Source organism: Pocillopora verrucosa, chromosome 1 (assembly GCF_036669915.1).
Source record: "Pocillopora verrucosa isolate sample1 chromosome 1, ASM3666991v2, whole genome shotgun sequence".
NCBI lineage: Eukaryota > Metazoa > Cnidaria > Anthozoa > Scleractinia > Pocilloporidae > Pocillopora > Pocillopora verrucosa.
Genome location: NC_089312.1, coordinates 10,563,632 through 10,585,503, shown reverse-complemented (window position 1 = coordinate 10,585,503; position 21,872 = coordinate 10,563,632). Strand labels below are relative to the sequence as shown.

The 21,872-nt window shown below is 38.4% G+C and overlaps 3 protein-coding genes across 3 annotated transcripts; all 3 read left to right on the top strand.

Moving 5' to 3' along the window:
* Positions 1-2,977: 2,977 nt before the first annotated feature.
* On the top strand, positions 2,978-5,643 carry LOC131780586 (EGF-like repeat and discoidin I-like domain-containing protein 3). The gene is made up of 4 exons (XM_059097198.2): positions 2,978-3,105; positions 4,054-4,364; positions 4,832-4,970; positions 5,291-5,643. The coding sequence occupies exons 1-4, from the start codon at positions 3,072-3,074 to the stop codon at positions 5,641-5,643; spliced, it is 837 nt and encodes a 278-aa protein (XP_058953181.2). The 5' UTR covers positions 2,978-3,071.
* A 382-nt stretch (positions 5,644-6,025) lies between these two features.
* LOC136281230 (retinoschisin-like) lies at positions 6,026-8,396 on the top strand (the record flags this gene model as incomplete). The annotated part of the gene is made up of 4 exons (XM_066167550.1): positions 6,026-6,143; positions 6,965-7,299; positions 7,595-7,733; positions 8,221-8,396. Coding segments are annotated over exons 1-4 (678 nt in total), but the record flags the coding sequence as incomplete, so codon positions are not given.
* Positions 8,397-8,461: 65 nt separating this feature from the next.
* LOC131780596 (uncharacterized) lies at positions 8,462-21,152 on the top strand. The gene is made up of 17 exons (XM_066167511.1): positions 8,462-8,522; positions 8,840-8,978; positions 9,184-9,518; positions 9,844-9,982; positions 10,464-10,603; positions 11,028-11,216; positions 11,976-12,114; positions 12,789-12,911; positions 13,365-13,531; positions 13,998-14,136; positions 14,520-14,827; positions 14,911-15,049; positions 17,167-17,498; positions 18,226-18,364; positions 18,774-19,072; positions 19,958-20,099; positions 20,671-21,152. The coding sequence occupies exons 2-17, from the start codon at positions 8,840-8,842 to the stop codon at positions 21,150-21,152; spliced, it is 3,351 nt and encodes a 1,116-aa protein (XP_066023608.1). The 5' UTR covers positions 8,462-8,522.
* The last annotated feature ends 720 nt before the right edge of the window (positions 21,153-21,872 follow it).

Below are 21,872 nucleotides of genomic sequence, written 5' to 3'. Positions count from 1 at the left end.
TAGTCAATTAAATTTGACCATTTTTTAAACCGTTTTACTCAATTTACTCAGTAGCCTTCGATATGCTTTAGATAATCGCTAAAAAATTATTCATTTGACCTGTTAGCGAGTAGTCTTCGTAGCTGACTTAATTAGAAATGATGTTTTATTCTTTACCCCTATCAACAACTTTATTGCAGTATTTAACATTTTTATTCTAGGATCAGTGAATACTATCCATATATCTGCCCTTTTTGCATTGACTGAAATTTCGGATCTTTAATCAAATCCCCTCTGCCTTTGAGCAAAATTAACAACAGGAATCACTTGCTTTATCAGCTAAAAGGGTACCGAAACAAATTAAGCAAAGGTTAAAAGATATACGCCATTAACTTCTTTACTGCTCCTATATAAGTAAGTCGACAGATTCAAAATATACGCCCTTAAACTGAGGTAATCTTCAAACATCCTTACTATTCACGACGGACAAGTCGTCAGCAATGTTAGCCACAGACGCATTTGTCAAATTCAGTTAAAAGATTAATGCACTGGTCAATGTTGTATTATGGACCTAGATAATAAATTAGCTAGCTAAAAAGATCCTCTCTGTATAGATAGTCTAGATAATTAAACTGTCAAGTTTTCTTTTTGTTTCAGATCAGCATGATACCCTTGATTATTCAAGGTAAACCTTTCACTACATGAACACCTTTCATCAGATCAGCTTGACATATATCAACTGACCATGATCAGGAGAGTGCTGTTTCAAAACACAGCGTCACACAAGTTCTCGAACAAAGTCATATGGATAATCATGCTGACGTGACTCATCCCGTCCAGTAAAATTGGGCCAAACCTTGTCCTTTAAGCATGCATTTGCGTTAAAAAAGAGGCTCCACTTACTCCGGTTTTTTTTTAAACGACCTGGAAAGGTCTAACCTTCTAACGAGAAGTCCTTAAACCATACTGCCTTTTTTAACTGCAACTAAATTTCTAAACAAGCCTCGAGCTTGGCTGAGTGCTGATATTTCCCCGTAGTCTCGTAAAGGAGAGGTGATAGAAAAGAGTAAAGAAAAGAAAAAGAGCCCCGTTCAAATAGTCATGATAGTTGATGATAGTTTCAACTATCACACTCATTTGAACACGAACCATTATGCACTATCATTTAGTTTGAAAGTTTTTTCTAACCCCTGTGATAGTTTTACGGTAAGCGCTTTTGTCAAAAACGGCTCAAACCTGATTGGCAAGTGGTAAAATGACTGAGGTAGGCTTCAGAATCTTCAACTCGCAACTTCTTGACTAAAATTTCAAATGCCAGCAAAATTGCTAAACCCAGCGCGCGTCATATTTGTTTACAAATTAATTAATTTCTCGTTGCGTTATTTTGTCAACTAACATCAGCTGTCATGAACCGTTTGAACCCAAACATGATAGTCAGTGATAGTGAATGAAAGTTGAAACTATCGTCGACTATCATAATCGTTTCAACGGGGCTTAAGCGTTTTCCTTATGTGGTCTACCGATACACTATTTGCAATCTTAGTAAATTTTTTTACCTGCCTTTTTTTTTCTATTTTTTTTCTTGCTCTTGGGAATCTTTCATTTGTGGAACAGGGAATGTTATGGACTGCTCAGATGCGTTAGGCCTCTCAACCAATCAAATCGCAGATGACTCGTTATCTGCCACCACCTGGCAGCCTGGCAGAAGTGATCCTTGGTATGGCCGGTTAAACAACCAATCACGACGCAGCTGGTGTGCAACTGTCGTTGATGATATTCAGTATCTTCAGGTTATTGCAACATGAAATAAATGTTTCTTAGTACGTGATACAGGATTTCAATACTAATAAAACTTGACGTATAATGACTACGTGAATAAAATTGCAATAGGATGAATTTTGAAACCATCACAGACATGGAGGCAAAAGCATCAGCTTGGCAATTTAGTTTTAAATTTCTCATTTGCATTTAGATTGATTTGGGTCCCAAAGTGAGATTAATAACTGCGGTGGCCAGCCAAGGAAGTCATAACTATGACGAATGGGTGACTAGTTATAAACTCTCCTACAGCACAGATGGCGGTAAATGGAAAGTCTTTGGAAAAGGCGACATACCGGAGGTGAGAACGGTTATAACCGTGTTACAGTGTGAATTCACTTCTTTCCCGTGCGGGAAACGGCACATTCCAAGGGCCTCCATCTTCCTCCCTTGAGATAGTAACCTGGTTGCAGTTCATCTTGTGCTTACGCAGAATCTCTCAGAGTTTGGGAGATTTCAAAAAAAATAAATCGAGGGTAGGATTCATGCATGGATTTTTTGTCAATACTAACTTGACAGGGAAGGCGTTTATTCGTGATTTTCGTTTTCCAGTTGGCAGTACTGCCACTAAACTTTTATCTAGATATAAAACCACTAAACGTATTACTTGTTTAACTTTCAACTCAATGTTTGTATAACCAACCGAAAGCCGAGCAACTTGAAGTCTACTCAGGAACGTAACCGCTATTTTGAAAATGCACTCGGGATTTGTCGATTGGTCGAGAACCCTCTCTCCTTACGGCGATCTTTATTTTGCATAAGCACGTGACCAGCCGCAACCAGGGCACGCGTAGGACAGAAAATGATTTAAACGCTCACTTCTAACCTGTGAAGAAAAAAACAATCAAAATAAATCATAATTAAAATGATATGAATGTTCTCAATCGTTCATTCATTTTTTTACTCTTTCGTTACGTAATCCATCGATTTATTCAAATAACAAAGCAACCACACCCGGAAAAGTTTATGACGCTTACACGACGGATAGGAAACGATTCCAACTCTCACGTTCAATAGCTAAAAAATAATCAACCGTTGTCGTAACAAGGATTATATAAATGTTCCCATTCATTCATTCATTCAATCATTCCTACGTTGGTTTATATTTCTATTTATTACTTGCTATTTACTCAATCACCTGCTCTCATACTACCTCTTTTCTTTCGAAGATATTCGATGCAAATAAAAATCGCGGAACTGAAGTAAAGCACCAAATAGATCCGCCCATCACAGCTGTGGCCTTACGCTTCCACCCAGTGACATGGGAGGGTGATATGTGCATGAGGGTAGAAGCATTTGGATGCGATGGTGAGCTTACCACATCTATATCACTTCTTCTTCAAAGTGTCAAACGATAAAAAAGTTTAGTTTAATGATAATCAGAGGATTATCTCTCGTTTCACAAAAGACGTAATCATCATTTTAAATCCTACGAAAGCATTTGATAGGGTAACGGCTGTCGATAAGTAGCAATGAGTAAAGTGTAAAATTAATGAATGATAAAAGACAATGACGTAGATTGATCATGAAAACACAAGTCTGAAAATCTGTGCATTGGATCAGTCCCATTTGGTGATCATAGGATTATCCTTTTAAACTATAAGCTTTGCAAATCACCATAAAAAATTCATTGTTCCAGGCCAACGAAAATACTGCAGTGATGATGGTCAAAGACACCTGTAAAAGTCTAAACAAAATACGTTTTTTAACGTATTTCGAATTAAAACGAAATGAACTGAGGAATCGAAGCCAAGTGCACAACTGAAGCAAAAGGAACAATGCTGAAATAAAATAAGAAATAATAAGTTACCAGAATTTTGTGTCAAGAAACTGGAAAACAGGAAAACAAAATAAAGGACATCAAAAGACACTTACAAAGATTGTAAAACGGCTGGCTTAAGACAATATGAACAAAACGTTTTAAAACAATTAAGAAAATTGATTCAGCACAGTTAAACGATAAAGCCGAATGAATACGATTTATGGTAAAGCGAATGATACAAACAAAGGAAAATTACCCCAAAAAAGTAACAGAATATCGCTAAAAAGTACTGCAAATGAAAACAAAAGAACTTAATGAAAATGCGACGGAAAATAATAAGAATTTATTATAAGTAGCGCCAATATAGTTTTTTGCGACAATAGAAGTCATAAGCCATTTATGTTTAGACATGGTGACACCGGATCTTGTTTACGCAACACCTTCGGGGACTGGGGACAATCACCAGAATGTCGTTTCAAATTATGTTTCTACAGCTTATTCAGAAGCGTTAGGGGTGGAAAATGGTAGCACCCTTCAGGATAAATATCTGACAGCGTCTCACCATAAGAACTCTTTCGAAGCACGTAAAGGAAGACTTCATAACTTAGAGAACGCATGGTCAGCTTATCCAAGAGTGGGAACGTTCTTGGAAATCTCCGTTGGAAGACATCTGAGCATTATTACTGCTGTAGCCACACAGGGTGTAAAGAATGAATATCACGAATCCTGGGTACTAAACTACAAATTGAGTTACAGCTTATGGGGAGACGAGTGGATGGAATACATTGACGACGGCGAAGTCAAGGTCAGCAAGTCTATCCAAAATTCAAAACAAAAAACAAAAAACAAAAGCATTTGTCACCGATCATTGATCACTCTCATCTTTAAACTTGAAACGCCTCAAAAAGGTGATTACAATCAGATCCCGATCCAACAAATCGTTTTTTTATTAAATCAATAAGTAACGGTAATAGGACTGAGTGGAGTCCAATTCGGACCCAATTGGACGGCACGAAGTCTTTTTTCCATTTAATCATAAAAATTACAATTTTTGAGTAAAGAAGAATTGCCAAGTTATGAAAGATTTTTGAGTATACGCTGCCCAGATTGCCAAGACTTCGTGCATAAGGTCTCAAACAAGGTTTGAACTTTGTAAACAAACACAGAAACTGTTCAACTATAAGTCAATCGCTGCCAATTTTTAACCTTTAAACGCGGGAAATGTTAGTTGAAAATTCAGAATCAAAGTTTACGTCTCCTTTCTTGTTTCAGGTATTTCGTGGTAACAACGATCACAGCACAGTAGTAAAGAATTACCTCCGACACAATATAACAGCCTTACGTATTCGTTTTTGGCCAGAAACATATTATATTCGTCCTGCATTAAGAGTCGAGTTGTACGGCAGTAAGGGTGAGTAAATTCGTATTAGAAAAACAAATTTAGTTTAGTTTGGTCGGTTTTCAATTCTCTTATATGTTTTTGAGACTGTTGTGATGAAAGCGTTGTTTCCAGGATGCCATAAAAAAGATGAGGCCGTTATTCTCACCACTGCATACAGTTCGTACTCGTTACATTCTAGATATATTGATGGAAAAAGTCATCTGTGTGTAAAACTTTAATCTTCTCATAATTAAAGCCAATTGTAAAATGAGAGTAATGTACTATGATCATCCTACCACGATCATAAGTTTACTTGTAAAATTTTCATAATGCATTCGTAAAATGTGCAGATGTTTGCCAAAACCCTCTTGGCGTGGAGAGCGGCGACATATCCAATGTACAGTTTACTGCATCAAGTCGTGCACCAGTTGAGAGTGATGCATGGAATGGTCGCTTAAACAACGGGAAGGCCTGGTGCGCGGGAAATAATGACGATAAACAGTATCTTCAAGTAGATTTAGGAAGAATTCTTACGGTAGCGCGAGTCGCCACGCAGGGTCATCCTGACAATCTACAGTGGGTGACTCGTTATAAAGTGGCTTACAGTATGGATGGAATATTTTGGAGGAATGCTCTTGACGAAAGCAAGTCAAAGGTTAGAATTGTAACTCATATCAAGTTCAATGATCTGGCACAGGCGTAGAGTAGGGACTTACATACCCCGGCAAAACATCTTGTTGGCAAAGATAAGTATCTCCTGAGAGTAGGTCCACGTGGGATTGCACGGAGTCCAAAGCTTAGTGGTTTCCACCTTCTTTATTAGCTATGGGAAAAATGTCACGTCCAGTCTTCCTCAGTATCTCCTTCTGTAACATTCTCATCACTAGGAAATTAGATATTATTTAACCAAAAGAACTGTTTTCAATTGCATCAGTTAAGATCCATGATTCCATTCCTTTCTTGAAAAGGAGGTTTTTGTACTATTAATTGCGAATGGTGATGAAGGAGTAACCTAGTGATTGACTAGTGTATTATGCATCGCCTAATGTCTACATCTTTTAAAGACCCTGAGTGGTAATACAGATCACAGCACAGTGAAGGAAGTCCCATTCTACAAACATGTAACAGGCAGATTCGTGAGGTTCCTTCCTGTGGAGTGGAATAATGCAATCTGCATGAGAGTAGAGGTTTACGGTTGTGAAGGTTGGTAATTCGTAAACTCGTAGTAGTTTCGGTATACTATGCAAATTTCTGTTAAAATTTAAGATATGGCTTTTCTCGAGTGTTTTACATGTCGATCGGGTTGGACAGTGCTTGTGCTTGAATTTTCATACAATTTGATGTGAAATACGAGTCGGGAGTGCAGGATATAAGGGCCCTTGATCACAATGCAATTCCATTGTGAGCAGATTACGCATATTGCTTACAGTGCATTATGCCATAATCAATTGCTGGCAAAGCGTTACCCCAAATTATGAATAGTAAACAATTATAAAAATAATGATATTTGACGAGGGAACCGAACTGGTAGATGCAGTTTTCAGTGGGGCCCTTCAAATTTGCCGTTTTATCTGTTACGAATCATTTATGATGTTGTTGGACTGTTGGTGTAAACTAGCTCGAACACCACGCGCAAACGCGAGATATCAAGAGTCTGAGCAAGAACTTTTATCGGAGGCGACAGCCAGTCTTTTCTTAATGACCCATTCAGCCCTGAGTGCGTGCTCTTAAACATCCTATCAGTAGGTGTGTGTGGGCTCACGGGACTACTAACCATAGCAGATTAAATAAAAAAGACCTCCTATTGAGGACTCTAAGCAAGGTCAGAAAGCAAACCCAGACACGATTAGCGATGGTGATTATTGTCCGAGACGAATCACTCAAAAGCAAAACTATACATGGTCTTGCATCACATAACAAACAACTAGGCTCAGAAGACTCACAGAAAACTTCCAATATTAGTATACTTCGTGACCATGTGTTCTCATTCCGCCCAATGACTTATGTACCGCACGTATTTCCAGAATGCGCCTATCCGGTTGGTATTGAGCGTGGAATGGTACCAAATGAAGCCTTTTCAGCCTCATCATGGTACGACGTGGACCATGAGCCTTGGCTGGCAAGGCTCTATAGTAGAGAAGGCGAGGGAGCCTGGTGTGCACTGGAAAATGATGGGACCCAGTACTTACAAATCGATCTAGCTCAAATACATATCATAACAGGCGTAGCTACTCAAGGAAAGTACGAAATATCAGAATGGGCGATTCGTTTCAGAGCTTGGGTAACAAACTTCAGCTTATCTTTCACCGACGATCATATGCTTTGGGTTAACTACACTGAGGATGGAGTCTCTCCGAAGGTGAGCTTTGCTAAAAAATTAAGTCTAGATTCAAAATTGCATACGAAAACCATATTGGTCAAATTATCAGCTGTAGTTTGTCACAAAACTTTGAGTCTTTGATCCGCATGATCTATTTTCCCGCATCAAAAATTGCCATTCCTGTCTGATGTTTGCGTAAAAAGAGAGGCCTGGCTCTTTGTGCTGACAGATGCTTCGCTGTAGTGATTTCCCTCCTGGAAAAACGAGTGTAAGAGAAATGTGTTGTATTTTCTAAAACAACATTTGCGAAATAAATTTTGACTCAACTTTTTAGGTCTTTGATGGGAATTCACAAAGGAATCAAGTTATCCGACATACGCTTTTAAAAAGAATAACTTCTCGACATCTAAGGTTTCTTCCAGTCACATGGTTTGGATGGACATGCATGCGGGTCGAAGTTTTTGGATGCAGAGGTTAGTAAGATGTTCTTGAAGAAATTTAATAAGAATGCTGGAGAGGATTATTACTCCACCCGAGAGACTCCGTGGGAAGCCAGATGCCTTTAAATGTATCAAGGGACAAACAGTAGTGATAACTACTAAAATGCCATTCAATTTTTCCTACAAGGAATTGAAACTTTTTGTTTTTTGATAGGTTCTATGCAAATTACTGTGCCTTGGTTTAAAATAAAAATTGACAACAACTTCACTGGCGATATAATTAGTTTAGTTACACCTAATTTCAATGGAGTTTTCGTTGAAAAAATAGTGAAAATACAAAGGAAAAATTATAAAAGAATTAGCAGCGTTTAAAATTACGCTCTGGCTTTATGCCTAATGGCCGAGCAATTTTCATATAATTTCCGCTGAAATTTTTTTTTCAAATCTCATGAGAGTATCAGATAGTTGCTGGAAAAAGTTTTATATTTTTTTTTCTGTCGGTCTTGATTTGACAACTCAGCTTGCTCTTCTGCTCTTGGAATGGAGGATTTTCACCTGCCGTATGAATCGATTCTGGTTTCATCAGTTCAGTCTGGACTTTACGCTGCAAGAGCCAGAATTTTTAATTCATACACATGGCTTCGAGGTTATAATGATAAGAACTCTTTTCTCCAAATTGGAAACGGCATAGATGAATACCTCTTTACTGCAATTGCAACTCAAGGCCATTTGACTATGAGGTCAGCCGTGGTCAAGTTCCAATTGTCTTTTTCCAGAGATGGTTTACACTGGTTTTACTACAGAGAGAATGGCGACATCAAGGTAAAAACGTTTTTATTCATTTATGAATTTCAGTTCTCCATTCCATCGATATGTAAGTCGTGAGGCATGAAAAACGTTTGTGGTAGGTTACAAAAGCCAGTCATTTTTATTGTCTTTCCTAATAATGATGAAAAGGTATGGTTAAGTTAAGATCTCAGTGCTTTGTGATAACATTTCACAACCGATATCTAGAGAACATAGGGTATCTCTAAATTTTCACAATTCTAGTTATTTTACCTTACTGACGTTTTTTGTTGTTGGTGTTTTAATTTTTTTCGATGATGTCAAAGCTTTTGATTCATTTCACTTTATTTCAGATGTTTATTAGCACATCTCTCGTCAACACTGTAGCAAAGCATTACCTTGAGCGGGCTGTCACGGCAAGATTCGTGCGCTTTTGGCCCAAAGAATGGGCTGGGAGACCCTATCTCCGCGTTGAATTATACGGATGCCATGGTTAGCTTCCTTTTTGTTCAGTTTATCAACAATTTAAGTCTGGCTTCAGAGGCGTATTTGCTTAATTTTCTTTCGTATTATCTTCAAAAAAGGCAAACTTCTTGCCTCGATCGTCCGGGCGAATCGTGAATGCAAAATATTCATGTCTTTCCAACATTGCTAAATTTCCGTTTTTTCCGTTTTTTTTTTCCGTTTTTTTTTTCAGTTTACTCGAGATCTGTTGATTTCTCAAACCTGACAAGTATGGCAAACCGCTATCCTAATTTCTATACATACGACGGATCTGTTTTAAAGTCCTGGCACGGACGTTTGTCGATAGATGACGACTCCAATAATGCCCCCAGATCAGCATGGTGTGCAAAAAACAATGATACAAACAACAACCAGTTCCTTCAACTAGATTTGAAAGTAACAAAAGTTATTCAGGCCATCGCGGTTCAATCCCATTCATCAGAGGATAAATGGGTGAAAAGTTTTACCATTAGTTCAAGTCTTGATGGGCTGTTTTGGAAGCAATACACAGATGCAGGAAACTTGAAGGTGAGCTTAATGAGCGTAATATTAATAATGGTAGCTTAAAGCTTATAATGCGTTATTCTAACATGTTAATTTGATCAAATGCGCATACGCAAAGAACATTCAATGTCGCGACGAATACAGATGTACTCGCCTAAACTTTCCTAAATAAATTTCATATCGCAGGTAACACGAACCAAGCTGTTGTTTTTATAGCAATAAGATCAACTCTAAAAACTTTTTGGATACACTCAGCTCTTTCATGCAACTCATTTCACTTTACCAGTATTGTTGGTTTTCCACACTAAGGAAGAATTGCTCGCAAATAACTTTATCTGATCCTCTGTAGGTATTTGATGGGAACACACATCGACATAGTTTAGTCAAAGTGGATATTAAATATAATCTCCGTGCAAGATATCTGCGAATTCACCCAAAAACCTGGTACAATCACCCTTGTTTAAGGCTGGAGGTGTTCGCCAAAGAAGGTGAGACAGCATGATCCATCGAGAACACTCTTTCATTTTTTATTTTTTTTATATACCAAAGCCTTAAATTTTCATTTATCAGGGGAAAGTGCGCAAAAATATGCCATATAACTAGTTGATTTACGACCATTCACAACTTTTCAAATATACTTCGTTCTTTCCATATTGGTGCATGGTGCCTAGTTGTCAAATCAGTCGAAGTTCGTAGTACCCTTTGCCCTGGGAAATGGAGAAATTGACTACAAGTTGAAACTGGTGTACGTTTAACACAAATGTGACTTTTTGGTCACTTTTTGAGGTCATTTTGTTGAGGTAATTGTTCTTTAACTCTATCCATGTAAGCAGATATAAAGCAAAAATCGGAATAAATTTATACTACTACAACTAGAGTGGAAATGAACACAATATCGTAGCCTTAATGCATTGAATTGACCATGGTATTGTCTGACAGATATCTTGCCCGTTGGGGTTTTTTTTCCAGACTGCATTGATCCTCTAGGAATGCAGAGTGGTCAAATTTCTGACAAAGATATTACAGCGTCTAGCGCTCTGAGGGTGAATTACGAACCCTGGCTTGCCAGGTTACACAGTCGGCTGGGAGAAGGAGGATGGTGTGCAGGGGTTTGTTAACATTTTAAGCTTTCCTCATAAATCATAATTGGGTATAACAGTCACGAGAAAATCGTAAACTCTCGAAATAATCGCTCTGGTAATTACAGAGACATGCACACTTTCGATTTTAGAGAATACGTCGATTCTTGCCGCCATTACTTCACGCGTGGTTATCATGATACAGAGATATTTTCTAGTGAACCGCAGCTGAAAAGAACGAGTAATGAAACGAAAGGTGTAAAATATCAATTTTTACCGAACATGGGACAGAAGCAAATGTTAGTCCCCCTTGAAATTTCGAACCAGCCAGCTGGTTCCGCTATCTCAGTTGAACACTTTATTTATAGGCCATAATAAAGGCGTTCACGAGCTAAGCCATGAACGACAAATTTGTCGAGTATTGCCAACTCCATCGTCCCATTTTCTCTTTTAGAGAAATGATGAGAATCAATATTTGGAGATTGATTTGAAACACCCTTACCACGTGAGACGAGTAGCATCGCAAGGAAAGTCCTCAGTACCCGGATGCATTATCCCGGACGCTTGGGTCACAAGCTACATGATGCAGTTCAGACGTGATACACTAGACTGGTGGAACTACACTGAGAACAACACCATCAGGGTGAGGATCCTTTTATTGTAATAGTTATAACGCTTGAGAGGCTATATTAAGAAGGACTGAATATGTTGTTGTGCTGTTAGTTTATTTGTTTTCTTAGTCATCGAAGTCTTATTACAAGTCTTATTAGAATTCTTTATATTCATGTTGCCCGTGATGTTGTCTCCCGGGAGCAATAAGGGACGGCGACGCTGTGGAAAACGTCGTGTATTAATATTTTAGTTATAATTTCGCGTGCGACTGGATGTGTTTACCAACTCTTACGGCCCCACACCTCAAATTCAGCGTAACGTATGTGAGCAGCGGTGACTTCCAAAATTGAAACTAGAATGATTTTGCCGTCGGGGTTTCCATTTTTAGACGCAACTTTTGGTGATTTCACGTTGTTGCTTTGCAGAGGACTGCTAAGAAATGTGCAGAATTTTAAAACGCACGTGCAGAGCTATTCTTCTGCTCATTAGATCTTTTGTTTTGCAAAATCCTCGTTACCGTCGCCGTCGTGGTTTAGTTAAGGTCCCAAATACCCAGCAAAGACGTAGGAATCATGTTCGAGTTTAAAACAGGTTTAAAAATCCACAAACTAAAGTCACTCACCGTTTTTTACAGCCCTGAGTTGTCTTTCCCTTGAGTTCTAACTTAAATGTCTGCGGGTAACTGCTCACCCTTTAAGTTGTAACCCTGGTAAAATATATGACATAACCAAAACAAATGTCTTCAAGTTCAGTAATCTAAATTGCTACATAACCAAATTTTTATGTATAGGAGTTCTCTGGAAATATCAATACCACCCATGTGGTCACTCATCACTTAAAGAGCCCCGTCATTGCTCGCTATGTGAGATTTCGTCCCATGAATTGGTTCCAAAGAATTTGCATGAGAGTGGAAATATATGGATGCAAAGGTATTTCTTTATATATTTATTCAGATAAACTAGTCAGATTTCTTCATTTCCTATTCCTTACGCGTCGACAGAGAAAGAGAAACTTCTGCGTGATACTAATAAACTGTGCGCTTTTATTTTGTCACCACGAAACAGCGCTTGCGAACAAAATCTCTGATTTGTCTTCAATTAGTTGATTTCTGGGAAATACTTCATAGGCATCAGCGGAATAGTATCCTGTTGTTCGCATTCGTGGCAAAATAGCTCAGGAAACTTCGAATCGGGTTTGTTTTACAGGTTTTTGAAGATTTACTTCGTTGTCTTTGCTAAAGCACGCGAGACGCGAAGGAATTAATGAGCTAAGTACAGCCAGTTTTTATTCATAAACAAGGCTCATATTAACTAAGCCTAGCGGAACCGCACAGGGTGAGATGATACATATCGGCCCTCGATCTACTTGGTGCGGACTAAGCTCAGCGAGAACCGTACTTTTAACCGGCGACATTCTCACAGTGCGGCAACACTTGGATCATGAGATATGTTTGAAAATTTGTGATGTTATGGAACTTTTCAAGCGCACTCTAAAGTCAAAATTACCATAGCCTTTGAAATGAGAAACCATGTATTTATTCCTTCACGAAAGCCTCAAAGATTTTGCAATATTTTTGTTGATCGTTTATTGTCTTCCACTGTAGCTTGCTTCCAACCTTTAGGAATGGAAGACTTCTCAATACCGAGTAAAAACGTTGACTCATCTGTAGCTTCAAACATCTTCAATGCAAGACTAAACTATGCAGGAACAAACCAGTTCGTTGGAGGTGTGTTTTAATTCATAAGTTACGAATCAGTGACGTATCAAAGACTGTTCCTTGTGTGTCATTTTCTTTACGTTCTTAGCACATTCTGACGTCATCAGTGATCTATTGCTGAGCAGACGCACATCAAATCTAGTTTACACATGGATTTATTCATTTTTTTTTTCGTTTTACACATGTATATACTCCCTTTTTTTCGTTGGGGAACTTAAGTTTACAAACCCTGAAGGTTTTAGTTGGATTTCTCAGTCATTCATCTCACTTATTTATCATTAATCATATTGAGAATAGTACGTGGACGTGCGTAGATATGGAATTTATCTTCGGGTGTTTGTTACAAATCGATGAATGGAAAAAAGGTACCACGATCCACGAAAAAAAGTCGTTAAGTGCGTGGGCGTTAAGGCTCAAGATTAAAAAAAAAAAGTTTTAAAGAAAACTGTCTCTTCGTTTCAGGGCGAGACAAATTCATCTTACAAATCAACTTAGGGCATTTTAAGACTGTCGCTGCAGTCGCTACACAAGGCAGATATCGTGGAACGCATTTTGTTAGAATCTATCGATTGGCGTTTAGCAGACTGGAGGGTGAATGGTTTTATTACAAAGAAAATGGAGAAGTCAAGGTATTTCACTGATGCTTCAGTTTTAAATAATGCTCATCAAAGTTGCTTCTGATAGGGCCAATTGTGCGTGTTAGAACTTGAAATTGTTTCGATTACTTGTATCGAGATAAGCAGCAGTTTCCACAAGAATTTAACAGGTTTATTAAATTCAATCAGCAAAAACTTCATATCTTTCTTTTGAAAAGTGTTACGCCAAACTTAATAGAATCTTTTGTGCTATTCGGAACTAAATTGCCCTCTAACGCGTTTATCTCTTCTTCGGTAACATTGGCAAAACGCAAGACAGCCATTTGTAAATTTAGTGCCCTTGCTCAATCAAGTTGAGCGAGGTGATTATAGCGGGAAATACCTCAATCTTCGACAAATCAGAATACATGCATCTCTTAATCTCCGCAACAATCATACTACCATACTAATATACTGTATATACAGATTACCTTTCAATCAATTGTTTTTTTTCATCAAGGAAATACATGGCAACACAAACGCCGACGGAGTAGCTCTAAAAATCCTACATTACCAAGTTGTCGCCCGCTATGTCCGTTTTGTGGTAGTAGAGTGGGTCGAAAATGTTTGCTTGAGAGTGGAAATTTACGGCTGCGAAGGTAAATTCATCCAGACGAATTATTTTTGTTTTCTATTCTATTTTATTTTTTGTTTTCTTTCATCTTTAAAAAATGAACTTGTGTACTAGATCATAATCCATAATATTTATATAATTCAGTGCAGGAAAGCGCTATTAACACAATTCTGTCCTGAGAATTGATCATGAACGTTGAAACAATCGAAACAATGTCTCACCTGGTAAAAATCACCGAGAAGTCCACCTCGCCAACTGAGGGGAGAAACCTCAGTTGTCGGAAAAAAAAAAAACAAGAAACAGTGAGAGATAGAGGGAGAGTGGGTGCGAGAAAGATCGAGGGTTGGGATGGGAGGAAAAACCTTTTTGTAGAGTGATAATCTTAACATCTCTATTCTACGATCTTAGCCTGGTCAGATCCTCTTGGAATAGGATCAGGATTAATTAGCAAGAGCAAAATGACCTCATCCAGTAACTCGGGACCTGGGCATGAGCCATGGTTGGCAAAATTAAATACAGTATTCGATAAGATGGGCTGGTGTGCCGCTCCTTCTGATTCATCGCCGTACCTTCAGATAGACATGGGACGAGTTGTCACTCTAACTCATATAGCAGTTGCAGGAAAGAGTGGTGCAGGCATGGTGTCTGAATTTAAGTTTTCTTCAAGCGTTGATGGTGGCTTCTGGCGCATTTATACGACAGTCTCTGGAGAAAAGGTGAATAATTTTGTTTGTTACTTACTGTCTTTATTCAGAGCAAAAGAGATCGATTGTTTCTCTTTTTCCACCTTTGCCTCTAGACGTTTACAGCAGCTACCGATTACTCACAGGCATTAAAGTTCCCGATAGATTTGGAAATGCAAGCGCGATTTTTCAGGTTCCTCCCTAAGCAATGGACTGATTTGCCGTGCATGAACGTGGAATTGTATGGTTTTGATGGTAAGTTATTTTTCAAGCAAAATTTAATTTTGAAGTTGCGATTATCCCATTAGAGTGGTTTAGCAAGAGGACGGGAAAGTCATTTCAGAACGGCGCGTGCAGCAAAAATGTCGACAAGAAACTGGGTCGAGAACGCCGTCGTGTTGTGTTGAAAAGTGATTTAGCAGTCGTTGCAACGAGAATCCTCACCTCGGCTTTTTAAACATTACCATCACCTTTGAATTTTCGGTTTCATAAACCACTCTAAGGATAACGAAATTACCTTCTTTGAGAGTTATGTAACAAGCGCAAACAGAGGATAGTTATAGCCTACGGCAAGTAAGTTGTCAATATGAATCCACATGGGCGATTGAACTTTGAAACTATTCCATTCCAGTTTAGTTTCGAGTCTGCTGATTCATCTATCAAATTTTGAAGCCCACTAAATAAATTTTTTTTCTATGATTTGTGTCGCTGTCATTTCGTTTCGTGCTACTAGATTTCAGCACTACTCGTTTTTCGTCATAATTTTGTAAAGGATAATTTGGAAATCGTCCTCGTTTTCCCCCTTGTTTACAGAATATCCTTCTCAATTATGACAGTACATCTCTTTTGAGCACTATCTTCTTAGAGTTGAAATGCATTTTGAACAGAATTTAGAGGAGTTATGGCGAAGCCATGCAGAAAACAAGCGACCCAACGATGGAATTGTTTACGATGAGTTCCTATTTATCCGTGAAAGAATGAAATTAACTCAAACTAGTTACCAACGAAACGGTTAGACTTAGGAATAAGACTTCGTTCCTATTTTGTTTTATTTTCGTTTTTTTTAAATTAATTTTTTTTAAACGAATGAAGTCGTTCAAGACTGAACTAAATTAATAGATTTAGAAAGCCGTGCTGAAATCAAGTTGATTGTCATTCTATTTCGAAGCGAGAGCATGACTTTCTTGTCTTAGTTTTCACCGGCACTGGTCAAAAATTTCAAACATAAAAAAGTGAATACCTGAGCTATTCTCAATTTTTTTTATCTCTGACTTTAATTCGCAGAAAAGTTTTCAATCACGGTAAAAACGACAATAACGACAAATAACACTGGCTAATACAGTAGGTAAGCGTCGTGATATTTCATTTTGATAAACTTCAACATGAAGCAAGTTTAATTTCTTGATGAATTGATTCATGATAAGATTAACAGCGTCCCATTCTGAGAGTTTTCATACAGGATTAAAGAAATGTATCAAAGAACAGTCCTTTCGCTGTTTTAAGCCTTGTTCAATTACAAGTGTACTGAGCCCTAAAATCTTGGATCCGGCGCTTGCCAACGATTGTGTTTCCTTTCGGGAATTCAGCATTAACGAAGCGGTAAATTTTCCCAAAATACACCGAATAAACCAAAGGAAGGGACCAGGAAATGAGTTCTGAAATAATTTCAAACAGCATTATCTCGTTTATAAGCGCAAAATTTACGCAAATCCCAGGCGTTTTGATCGCGACGGGAAAACCAGCGTAATGACGTCCTGAACTTGTTGGGGAGAACGGCAACGCTAACACCGGAAGTCGAAATAGATTCGTGTCCAGACTATCCTCGCGCTTTCCCGTTCTGAAATGACGTTCCCGTCCTCTTGCTAAATCACTCTATCGTCGCGGCGTAAGGCGCTTATCTCAGTGATTTCCGTGGAGATTTTAATCCAAATAACTGGATTTAGGAGGGTTGGGAGGGGGGTTTCGTCCACTTGTTATAAAAACTCGCATTACAAAAAAACTCTAGAAGACAAAATTAGTTTATTATACTCCTCACTTCATTGCTTAAACGTTTGAGAATGGATAACCGTCATTTCAGCTAAAAATCCTCTAGGTCATCGTCTTAGTATGACGATGAACTGAGAGTGTTGTAAAAAAATTGGAAGGAGAAAGGTCGGAATGCCTATTTGCAAAACTTTTTCTCGATATCAAAGTGTTACAGATAGTAATGATCGTGTGGGCCAGGTTGCCTTTTTTGTGGAAATAATTTCTGTGTGATCATCTTCACGCGGATGTGAAAAATTTGCGACAGAAATAGTTGGCAGTGTTGAGTAGTTATACTCAGAAGATACTAAAGTGACTTAAAATAGGCCAAAATTGAATTTGGTGTCTAGAATGCACGAGGCCTTTAGGACTGACGGAGTGGATTATACCAAAAGATGCTATGACAGCATCCAGCTCGCTTGGAACAAACTATGCACCTTGGATGGGAAGGCTGGGTTCCAGAGAAGGTGGTGGAGCATGGTGCGCTAAAAGTAACGATAACATGCAGTATCTGCAGATTGATCTGGGTCACGTGAGTGAAGTACGCAGCTTGCAGATTCAAGGAAAAGAAGGAGTTAGTAGACATCCTACTTTGGAGAGCGCTTGGGTGAAAAACTTCACTGTATCTCATAGTGTAGATGGAATAACTTGGACAGATCATAAAGACTTTGGTATTTTGAAGGTTTGTCTGTGCGAAAATTTATCATTGAACTAGCCAACTAACTACTTACTAATCATTAATCAAGCCTTTTTTCACCTCTAGTTTGGAATTTTTTTTCTGTGAATGGTGAAATATCAATTTGAAAGTTCAACTCTATTTGAAACGTGGGTGGCGAGCAAGCTGGTTTGAGATAGCGAATTGTTTTTGTTATTAATAAGGGATGGACACATCCCTCTGGTCGAAGTGAGAGGCGACAAGGAGCAACGAAGGGTTTAATTGGTAGTTGGCCCCGACGGCGCCAAGAAGAGGTGTAACCAGGAAGGAAACGAAAACAAAGTTCTTGGCGACGTAGGCCAAATACCTTTGGAATAAATTGGAGCTCCACCCGAAGATGCGGGGTGGGGATGGGCGGGTCTTGATATGCCTTCTCTCGGTCAAACTTGGAAGAGACGATTTAATGATGTCAAAAAATATTTAACTTCTCAGGAAGCAATACAAAAGTGCGTCAACTCTAGGGTGTTACGTCGGTAACAATGAATTTATTTGAAATATTAAATACTTCGAATTCCAACAGAATATGAATATTCAAATGACTTTGAAGAACATTATCATTAAGATTTTATGAAAACACTCCGCTATTTGACACTGTTTGAGAACCCTTTTCGGGTGAAGATAAGTTGTTTGAACTTATAAAAAACTTTGAACATAATAACGATTTCATTCCAACCATTTGTTTTTCAAATTCAAGGTGTTTCGTGGTAATTCAAATCCCCACGAGTCTAGAACTGTGTCTTTGGAAGTCTCGATAATTGGACGCTATTTCAGAATTTTTCCCAAAAGTTATCATCGTCACATGTGCATGCGAATGGAGCTATACGGATGCCAAGGTGGGTAGAATACCGTCATCATTTGCACTGAGACGAAAAACTGCCCGACATGATTATAATATAAGAGTAACCTTGGCTTGGTAGCATGATTTTCGTAAAGGATATTGAGTATTTGATGCTTTTAGGAATGCTGATAACGTTAAGGTTACAATACTGTAACTTTTAAACTCCTTTTTTTTCAAATTGAAATAACAAGAACATAAAATGCACGTTGGCGCAACTTCTGTATGGAGCAATTTAACCTTTGCTGCGTATGTAGGATGTTTTTCAGGCCTGATGGCTGTATTAAATATTAATATTTCATATAACTAATCCTTAGTCAGGTAGCATCGTTTAAATATTGAACAGCCAAAACACTTTATTTGATAGAAAAAAATGGCTAATATTCTGATTTGCATTTTTCTTTTAGCTTGTGAAAATCCCCTTGGAATGGAAAACTATGACATTCCAGACCATGCACTGGTCACAAGTGGGACATATTATGACGCAATCGACGCTCGATTAAACAAACTAGACAAATTCCTTTTACCTACTGAAGTGGACGAGTACATTCAGGTTGACCTTGGGCCTGGAGGCAAATCAGTTACTGCTATAACAGTACGAGGAAATTTTGCTTCCTCCCATATTGACTGGATTAGCAAATTTGTTCTAAATTACAGTAGGAACGGGTGTGAATTTTTCTCTTACATGGAGGACGGCACCGTGAAGGTAACGTGAAGAGTTTATGTGTCGGTCGATTAGATAACTTAACAGTTGCAATTTGGCTGTTCACCAGCTTTCACTCGAGTGCCATCGCACAAACTTGTCCCTTTAAACTGCGGGTGAATGAAAGATCAAATTAAATAATATTTTGCGACCAACTTGTGTCATTGCTTACTGTAGATGGACTACCTTTAATTCTCAATGACAATGGACGCCACTTCAAAAGACGGAAGCAAAGCTCCCTGCTAAAAAAAACCGCAGAATTTCACTTTTACGGGCATGAAAATATGAAATTTTACAAACGAAGATCTAGAACAAAAAAGGAAGAAAGCAAAGTCAAAGAAAAAATACACAATACAAAGTATTGCCTTTTATTTGACGCCAAGTGGACAGTTTTCGTATCAGATGTTGTTTGTTGTACGTAATTCACTCTAGTCGAACTTTGGACCTTGGAATAGGACGTCACACTGAGGGTTTAACTTTGAAATACACAGCCTTAGAGTTCGGCAGCCATCTGTTTACTCTCTGCTTAGTACATCCGGGTGTCTTTCTCAGCGCTTAACCTGACTTGAAGTCTGCCAGGATTGGTATTCAAAATCTCAATGAGTGTCAGTGAGATACCGCTTGCCTTCTCCGTCGACGACGGTCACCTTACAGGCCCGCTTAGGCACTCAGTGTCAATAAGCAATCATATTTTTCCTTCTCCAACTCTCTTAAGCCTAGGTAGCTTTCTGAGTTTTCAAGAAGATTAGTTAGATGTCAAAGCGTTTCTAGTTGAGGCTTCCATTAGAATAAAGATCAGGCATTGTTTTGTAATTTGTTTGCAATTTTGGTACAAAGCTGACCGCATGAGAAATAGTAAATTACTATTTCCTCTTAAAATTATTGCAGATTTTCCAAACTCCTCCAGATAATAGATTCTTTGCTACAAGGCACAGATTACAGCACAACATCACAGCCAGGTACTTTCGGGTTGTTTTAAAAGACTGGATTAATCGTCCATTTATTCAGTTGGAGCTCTACGGCTGTAAAGGTATGCTAACGGTTAGATAATTTGGTTTGATCAACTGAGTTGATAATATAAATAGGCCACTGTAAAAAGTTTCCTAAAGGTGACTTTCCGAGCGTTAGCCCTTCGTCAGGGCGCATAGAGGAATGATGGGTCGTGAGTGTGTTGGAGCTTCGCTATTGGTGGGAACATGGTAACGACAAAAATAAGAGTAAATAAGTTGAATCGAAAAGAGTCTGTTTAAGAGTGCCGGTTTGAAAGATAAAATTTTGGTCTAGAGTTTTGCACCTTTCTTAAAAAGAGATCGAAGTGTCTGGTCTTAGTCATTCCTTTCTACGTCACAAAGGAGTTCTCGAAATCGGTTGCCCAGTCGTGATCCTCTTTCGCCAATATATACCTTTTTGCAATAAGTGCAAGGTATGCAATAAGTGACATTGGCGGAAGTGCCTTGGCAATTTCCTTACTTGCTTCATCATTTAAACGCCAAAATAACAACCTCTATCTTTTTGCACGAAAACAAAAAACAAGAAGTTGTTGCACACCTCGAGCTTTATTTTTTTAGTCCCTTCTAATAAATAGCTTCTTCACTTTCCAGCATGTTTAGAGTCGTATGGTATCGGAAATGACCCCTTACTAGTTTCATCTTCGTCAGCTTCTAGTAGTAGGCTTGGACACGAACCGGAAAATGCACAGAATTTCACCGACACAGGTTCCTGGTGTGCTGAACAGGAAAACGAAAATGAAAACCTCCAACTTGACTTTGGAAAGACGGTCGTATTAACTGGTATTGCAACGCGAGGTCACCATAGCAACGACGAATATGTGTCACAATACGAGCTTGAATACAGTGTTGATGGAGCTCACTGGTTTACTTACACTAGTGCGTTTAGACATGAAGACATAAGAACCCAACTTGCCGCTAATGTAGACAACGCAAGTGTTAGGAGGATTGCCTTCTTGTACGAAATCAAAGCTCGTTATTTTAGAGTTGTTGCTAAAGTCTGGCATAATGGAATCTGCCTCAGGCTGCAAGTATTTGGTTACAAAGGTGACTGTAGTCTTAACTTTTGTTTTTAAGGACTCTATTTTCGAGAAATCCCAAAATTTTCAGTCCTCTTCATCAGCCTATCAAAAAGTGTCAGCTAATCTTTTGTCTTCGCATTCAGTTGATCTTTTTGAACGTTGAAACTCCAATACAAAGACACGCTGTCTCTAAGGCACCAAACAGACATCAAGGAGTTTTTTAAAAGTAGAGCTCTTTTCCTCAGAGGTTGGAAAACTTAGATAATTGAAACCAGGAAGAGAACAACTAAGTTGAGATTTAGTCTAAAATAAAGCAATTCGGCATATTACGCCCATCTATTTATCCTGAATTCGCATCTCGGAAGACAATAAACAATCAGTCAACATTAAAAAGAATAGAATAAGATGGGACGAGTTAACTAGTAATTTTAATTGTTTGTTTATCAATAATTTGAATTGTTACCATACCAAATAAGTTGCTTGTGTGGTCTGAGCTCCAGAGTGACAAATCTTTTGAAAGTATTTTTGTTCGACAACCTGAGCGGAAGCAGTCATCGGACTTTAAAGATGACTTCCGCACAAGTTGTCGGTAAGAATCATATTTCAGGATTACTGCTACTCAGACAGTTAGACCACACGATCAAGTGTTCCCGGTCTTGAGTTCAGACCATAAACTTAATTTACCAATTAAGTGAGCACAGAAGAATTTTAAAGCCACAAAATACGATACTATATACAAGAAAAACGGATAAAACTAAGAGATTAACAATATAT